Genomic DNA, 8,091 nt, shown 5'->3' with positions numbered 1-8,091 from the left:
AAACACAAAGTGACAAATACAGTGTTCTGAGAAGAAAGTGCAATGGATTTATTTGTGCCCCTTAATTCTACCCCTTCCATCCAATCATCACCAAGAGTTGTCCCAATACACCAGGTTCACATTCGTCTCTAGAGGAAAGTATGGATCACCAAGTTCTCAGATCTGAGGAAAAAGAGAGAGAGCATAGTGAGAGCCACAAACACTGAACCGACAACCTCCACTGACTCAGAGATCTGTGGGCGGAGTTAACTCTCTAAACGAGTTTTGATTGGTGCTGGAGTGGTGGATCTGGCATGCGTGAAACCTCCACCTAAGAACGGGGCAGCCATCCCGGACCCAACAATGGCGACATAAGCTCGGCGACGGACTCTTGTTCTGAAAGTCAAGCATGGTGCAGCGTGGGTTTGGACTGCTTTCTGTCATAGATGAGGAACTCCCAGCCTTTAAATGTAGCAAAACCCAATTTTTTCTTTTTTTTTTATGTGTATAAAATGTGAATGTATATTTGGAAACTTTGTGCTTTATTTAAAAAAAGAACAGCACAAAATGCTTGTACAGTTCTGAAGTTATTTCTTATGACAGAAATGTATAAAGTGAGAGACTAAAATTTATATTTTGTCTAAAAAAATTGATTTGCAATTCATTGTCTGAGATTATTCCCGTATCAGGGGGTCCGACACCCCGTACTCCCGGAGCACCCCCCCCATAGGACTCCCCGAGGGACACGGTCGAATGCCTTCTCCAAATCCACAAAACACATGTGGACTGGTTGGACGGACTCCCATGCACCCTCCGGGACCCTGCCGAGGGTGCAGAGCTGGTCCAGTTCCACGGCCAGCACGAAAACCAGATGCCACGGTAGAGGGAACGTTGCATCCAGGATGCATGTCAGGCCCTCCATCACCCCCACTTACCTGGCAAACATAACGCGTACATGCAACACTCCACTCCAGTAGATGGTGGTAATACTCCTTTAAACTGGCTTCCAGCCGCCATTAACCAGAAGAAGAAGAAGAAGGAGAGGAAGAAGAAGAAGAAGAAGCGTGTACAAGGGGAGGACTGCAGCTGGACTGGTGCTGCTTCTCCTGGGTTCGGGTTTCTGAGTACATATACTAGTACTTCCTGTGAATATTCACTCTCGACGCCAGTGGCGAGCTTTATACAAGTAGACAAATAGAGTTACACACAGAACGTCATTCGGTACACGGCCGGCCCAAATAAAAGCGCCATGCCCGAAAGGAGGCCCTTCGTGCGCCTGCCCGCTGACGTTTACCCCGTCAACTACGGCTTGTGTCTGACTCCAGACCTGATCGACTTCACTTTCGAAGGCAGACTGGAGGCGCTGGTGGAGGTACGTTTACCGGATACACGTTTACTGGATGCACGCAGCCGTCAGTCACGACGAGGCCTTGTGGAATACGACCAGATACATCTAGCACTACCAAGCTAGTTTATGTTACAAGCGTTACTCGGAAATCATTTACTTTGTTCGGTAATTTAAACAACATCTCTCAAATACTAACTAATTAACCGGTGGGTCGAAGGCACGCTTCGTGAATTAAATAACTTGGTTGGTGGTTGATGTGACGAGCTGCAAGCTAACTGAGCCAGCTAGCACTACTGTCCTGCAGAAAGTAGCGGGCTGACGTTAGCTTAGCCGAGCCTCTCATGCTATTCACGTTAGCCGGCTAACAGCCGCGAGTATCTCCGAGGATCCCCGAGTATTCCCGAGGATCTACGGGCAGGGAACCGGGCATTGACTAACAAGTACAGTCAACAATAGTATGTATTATAGTACAAGTACAGTCAACAATAGTATGTATTACAGTACAAGTACAGGCAACAATAGTATGTATTACAGTACGAGTACAGTCAACAATAGTATGTATTACAGTACGAGTATAGGCAACAATAGGGTGTATTATAGTACAAGTACAAGCAACAATAGTATGTATTACAGTACAAGTACAGGCAACAATAGTATGTATTACAGTACGAGTACAGTCAACAATAGTGTGTATTACAGTACGGGTACAGGCAACAATAGTATGTATTACAGTACGAGTACAGTCAACAATAGTGTGTATTACAGTACGAGTACAGGCAACAATAGTATGTATTACAGTACGAGTACAGGCAACAATAGTATGTATTACAGTACGAGTACAGGCAACAATAGTATGTATTACAGTACGAGTACAGTCAACAATAGTGTGTATTACAGTACGAGTACAGGCAACAATAGTATGTATTACAGTACGAGTACAGGCAACAATAGTATGTATTACAGTACGAGTACAGTCAACAATAGTGTGTATTACAGTACGAGTACAGGCAACAATAGTGTGTATTACAGTACAAGTACAGGCAACAATAGTATGTATTACAGTACGAGTACAGGCAACAATAGTATGTATTATAGTACAAGTACAGTCAACAATAGTATGTATTATAGTACAAGTACAGTCAACAAGAGTATGTATTACAGTACGAGTACAGGCAACAATAGTATGTATTATAGTACAAGTACAGTCAACAAGAGTATGTATTACAGTACGAGTACAGGCAACAATAGTATGTATTACAGTACGAGTACAGGCAACAATAGTATGTATTACAGTACAAGTACAGGCAACAATGGTATGTATTACAGTACGAGTACAGGCAACAATAGTGTGTATTACAGTACGAGTACAGGCAACAATAGTGTGTATTACAGTACAAGTACAGGCAACAATAGTATGTATTACAGTACGAGTACAGGCAACAATAGTATGTATTATAGTACAAGTACAGTCAACAAGAGTATGTATTACAGTACGAGTACAGGCAACAATAGTATGTATTACAGTACGAGTACAGGCAACAATAGTATGTATTACAGTACAAGTACAGGCAACAATGGTATGTATTACAGTACGAGTACAGGCAACAATAGTATGTATTATAGTACAAGTACAGGCAACAATAGTATGTATTATAGTACAAGTACAGTCAACAATAGTATGTATTACAGTACGAGTACAGTCAACAATAGTATGTATTACAGTACGAGTACAGGCAAAAATAGTGTGTATTACAGTACGAGTACAGGCAACAATAGTGTGTATTACAGTACGAGTACAGGCAACAATAGTATGTATTATAGTACGAGTACAGGCAACAATAGTGTGTATTACAGTACGAGTACAGGCAACAATAGTGTGTATTACAGTACGAGTACAGGCAACAATAGTGTGTATTACAGTACGCGTACAGGCAACAATAGTGTGTATTACAGTACGAGTACAGTCAACAATAGTATGTATTACAGTACGAGTAATACTCGTCCTGTGACTTGTACTCAGGTGCGACTTGTCGACACTGTATTGCCCAAAGTATTCGCTCGCCTGCCGTCACACGCATATGAATGTGCGTGATGTCCCATTTCGAAACGTAAGGCGCACCTAAAATTGTTTAATTTTCTCAAAGCTTGACTCCACCCACTCAACGTTAAACTGTGAGCTGTGTGGGAGCGCTGGATGACGGAAGGCGAACACACATTTGCCAAGACACCGTTCACCTTAAAACCCATGCACCTTTTGTATTAAAAAAGACACGTTCAGCGAAGTTGCACCTTTTAACCAGGTGCGCCCTGTGGTCGTGAAAATATGGTAATGTGATGTTGGCCCACCCTTTGCAGCTATAACGGCTTTCCACAAGGTTCAGGAGTGTGTTTCTGGGATTTTTTGAGCATTCTTCCAGCAGTGCCTTTGTGAGGTCAGACACTGATGTTGGATGAGAAGGTCTGGCTTGCAGTCTCCACTCTAACTCACCCCAAATGTGCTCTATCGGGTTGAGGTCAGGAGTCTGTGCAGGCCAGTCATGTTCTTCCACAACAAACTCACTCATCCATGTCTTTCTGGCCATTGCTTTGCGCACTGGTGCAGTCATGTTGGAACAGGAAGGGGCCATCTCTATCCCTATGTTGGAACAGGAAGGGCCCATCTCTATCCCTATGTTGGAACAGGAAGGGCCCATCTCTATCCCTATGTTGGAACAGGAAGGGCCCATCTCCAGCCCTATGTTGGAACAGGAAGGGGCCATCTCTATCACTATGTTGGAACAGGAAGGGCCCATCTCCATCCCTATGTTGGAACAGGAAGGGCCCATCTCCATCCCTATGTTGGAACAGGAAGGGCCCATCTCCATCCCTATGTTGGAACAGGAAGGGCCCATCTCCAGCCCTATGTTGGAACAGGAAGGGCCCATCTCCAGCCCTATGTTGGAACAGGAAGGGGCCATCTCTATCCCTATGTTGGAACAGGAAGGGCCCATCTCCAGCCCTATGTTGGAACAGGAAGGGGCCATCTCTATCCCTATGTTGGAACAGGAAGGGCCCATCTCCATCCCTATGTTGGAACAGGAAGGGCCCATCTCTATCCCTATGTTGGAACAGGAAGGGCCCATCTCTATCCCTATGTTGGAACAGGAAGGGCCCATCTCCATCCCTATGTTGGAACAGGAAGGGCCCATCTCCATCCCTATGTTGGAACAGGAAGGGCCCATCTCCAGCCCTATGTTGGAACAGGAAGGGCCCATCTCCATCCCTATGTTGGAACAGGAAGGGGCCATCTCTATCACTATGTTGGAACAGGAAGGGCCCATCTCCATCCCTATGTTGGAACAGGAAGGGCCCATCTCCATCCCTATGTTGGAACAGGAAGGGCCCATCTCCAGCCCTATGTTGGAACAGGAAGGGCCCATCTCTATCCCTATGTTGGAACAGGAAGGGCCCATCTCCAGCCCTATGTTGGAACAGGAAGGGCCCATCTCCAGCCCTATGTTGGAACAGGAAGGGGCCATCTCTATCCCTATGTTGGAACAGGAAGGGCCCATCTCCAGCCCTATGTTGGAACAGGAAGGGCCCATCTCCATCCCTATGTTGGAACAGGAAGGGCCCATCTCCATCCCAGTTCGCACAAAGTTGGGAGCATTAAATTGTCCAAAATGTCTTGGTATGCTGAAGAGTTCCTTTCACTGGAACTAATGGGCCGAGCCCAACTCCTGAAAAACAACCCCACACCAAAATACCCCCCCCCCCCCAAACTTTACACTTGGCACAATGCACTGTTCTCCTGGCAACTGCCAGACCCAGACTTGTCCATCAGATTGCCAGATAGAGAAGCGTGTTTTGTCACTCCAGAGAAAATGTCTCCACTGCTCTAGAGTCCATTGGCAGCATGCTTTACTCCACTGCGTCCGATGCTTTGCGTTGTTTCCAATCCAACTTTATTTGTAAAGCACTTTAAAACAACAAAGTGCTGAACACGGCAGCTAAATTAAAATGATTTTATTTGCTGATGTAAAGCTTGGATGCAGCGTCTTGGCCATGGAAACCCATTCCATGAAGCACTCTAAGCACCTTTCTTGACCGAATCTGAAGATAGCATGAAGTTTAGGGGTCCGGAGCTGTGGATTTACACACCTTTGACCATGGAAGTGATTGGAACACCCAAATTCAATGATTTGGATAGCTGATACCTTTGGCAATATAGTGTATATTAAATTTAGGGGTGTCAAATTAATGCATTAATTGCGATTAATTAGTCATATTTGGCGGGTTATGTTTTGTTAATTGCTTTTTTTGCGTTTTGGGCTTGTTTAGCACAAGCTGGCAGGCTCCTATTGTAGGTGGGTGGGACAAGGTGAGCAGCAGAGAGGAACGCTAAGCACCCAGTTGCAGCTACGGCTAACACTAGCAGCGAAGCCGTTAGCAGCTTAGCGAGCCTTAGCGAAGCTCTTCACCAAGCTAAACTGGAGGAGACAGTAGCCTGCCAAAAGTGATGGGTGATGTTAGTTCAGCACTTTATTCTGTGATGATGAACAATGTTATTGTTCGTGTTAACTCGGGGTGCTTTCACACTGCCGCTGTTTGCTCCCCTTTACACTGACCAGAGTTCCTTTTCTCTGATAATCCGCTGCATTTGGGCTGGTGGTAAAGATCATCCGGACTCTGGAGAGGATCAAAAAAGTCTGCCTGAAAACGAGGGACTCGGTTCCTTTGCAAGTGAACCCTGCTCCGTTCCGTCAGCAGTGTGAAAGCTCGCCGGAGCGAAGGCAGGATCAGCTGTACGTAGTGACGCTACGCGTGCGTCTCGGGTCGAGGAAGTACAGCGAGTACTCCAAGCTGCTCTGAGGGGAAGCTCAGTTACCGGAAAAATAAGTGGTGAAATATGTACCGCTGTGTGTAGATTTCATTGCCTAAATACGCGTTATAATACTTTATTCTTTTGTTCAGAACCAGCTACGTATAACCGGTAACTGACACGACTTCTCCCCGCGGCGCACAGGCAAGCATGAGCGTCGAAACTGGACGGTCATTGGATAAATGCTGGGCTTTGTCCCGCCCATCAGCGTCTCTGGGGCATGCTGATTGGATGATCTGTCTCAGGAGTGATTTTGATTGACAGTGAAATAAGTGAACCAGCGAGCTTAAATCACCCGAAGCATTTTCCAAGTGTTTCATTCCGTTGTTCTGAACTGATCCGGAGACTTTACGGATCCCAGCGACGTTGTGTTTGTTAAAAACGACTAGCGTTGTGTAACATTTATGATTTAGGCCAGAACTAAATGAGCTCCCCTCCTAGGATGAGCAGCAGCCGCAACTGGAGCACTCAAAACCAAACGAGACACGGGAGAGGGCGGGACTTCCCCTTCTGCTTTCAGCAACGGGATGCTGCTCAAAAAGTTCCCTTCGCAAAGAAATCAGTGTGAACGCAGACCTTTCAACTATTTATAAATGCAGGAATTTGCTCCCAATCGAACCGAGTCCTCTTGGTGCAGTGTGAAAACGACCTTAGAGCTCTGTGATTGATGGGTCTGCGTTATTTTATGTTATCTGAAGCAGAGGAAAAGCAACAAGTTCAGTGTTCAATACTTGTATTGCTCAGAAAAGTTTTTTTTTATGTGTTAACTTACAGCATTTTATATCGACCTGACTTTATGTGTTATAAAGTCAAAATATAAAATATGTTATATTTATTTGGAGATTGACAACAGAACACCGCAATACTCCCCCTGGTGGTGGAAACTAAATGTTGCAGGCAGCACTGGGGACGCTAATACAGCAGAATGTAAATGTCTGAGCTGCATCTGTTCAAGTCAATTACAGATCATAATTAATTGCTTAAAAATTTGTAATCGCTTGACAGCAATACTTAAAATATATAATTTTAAGGGGGTGAGTAGTTCCAGAAACAGTTTCAGATTAAAATGTGACCCATCGTAGATTGTCAAAAAAAATAAATATATTTTTTGTGTCAATATTGACAGGTGACACAAGCCACAAACCAGATTGTGATGAACTGTGCTGACATCGACATCATCACGGCATCCTTTGTGCTACATGGAGGAGAAGGTAAGGGTTGAACATGAGCCTTTTACCTACTTTCCTCTCTAAGAGCAAGTTGTCTTCTGATTATAATGCCAGGAATATTTGTCAGCCATTTGTCGAGACGGTAGAAAGACTAGACGCCACCATAAGTCATGTTTACCTTTTTAACCTGCAGAAAGTGTTTCTGACTAGAGTAGGAAATTATAATTGTAACTTTGTATTACATTTTTTAATTTTGATTTTCCAAATGTTTGATATTATGTAAAATACTTTTTTTCCCACAGATATCCAACATTATGCTTGTTAGGTCCACAACTAAAGATGTTTTGTCACAACGTATTTCAGGATATCATTTTGTATTGACTGTTTAGTTTAGCGTCTGCATGCAAGGTTTTCAGTTGTTTCCTCTGTCTGACACTTGGACAATGTGTTTTCTTTTAAAATAATATTTTAAATGCAAACTCCAGTTAGGATGTAAATGGGATAAATTTTGATCTTAACTTGGAGTCCAAATACAGTAATACCTTGACATGCGCGTATAATTCGTTCTTGGAGCAAGCTGGTAGGTCAAATCATTTTTCCCATATTTATAAAACAACAGAAAAAAATGTAACCCGTTCCGGCCGTCTAAAACGCTAATCAATGCTAATAACAATGGAAAAACGTTTTTAATTGCTACAGTGGGTATTGAAAATAAGTGAAGCGGCTCGGATTTC

At 44.0% G+C, this 8,091-nt stretch overlaps 1 protein-coding gene across 1 annotated transcript in view; it reads left to right on the top strand.

The window, feature by feature from the left end:
• The first annotated feature begins 1,219 nt into the window (after nucleotides 1-1,219).
• npepps (aminopeptidase puromycin sensitive) overlaps nucleotides 1,220-8,091 on the top strand; it is a 36,917-nt gene continuing 30,045 nt past the window's right edge. The window contains exons 1-2 of the mRNA XM_068750698.1: nucleotides 1,220-1,351; nucleotides 7,315-7,399. Coding sequence (XP_068606799.1) covers nucleotides 1,229-1,351; nucleotides 7,315-7,399 — 208 coding nt within the window. The 5' untranslated portion in view covers nucleotides 1,220-1,228. The remainder of the gene's footprint in view (nucleotides 1,352-7,314; nucleotides 7,400-8,091) is intronic.

The sequence above is a fragment of the Brachionichthys hirsutus genome, chromosome 17 (genome assembly GCF_040956055.1).
Source record: "Brachionichthys hirsutus isolate HB-005 chromosome 17, CSIRO-AGI_Bhir_v1, whole genome shotgun sequence".
Lineage (NCBI taxonomy): Eukaryota > Metazoa > Chordata > Actinopteri > Lophiiformes > Brachionichthyidae > Brachionichthys > Brachionichthys hirsutus.
This window is presented reverse-complemented; position numbering and strand designations above follow the sequence as displayed.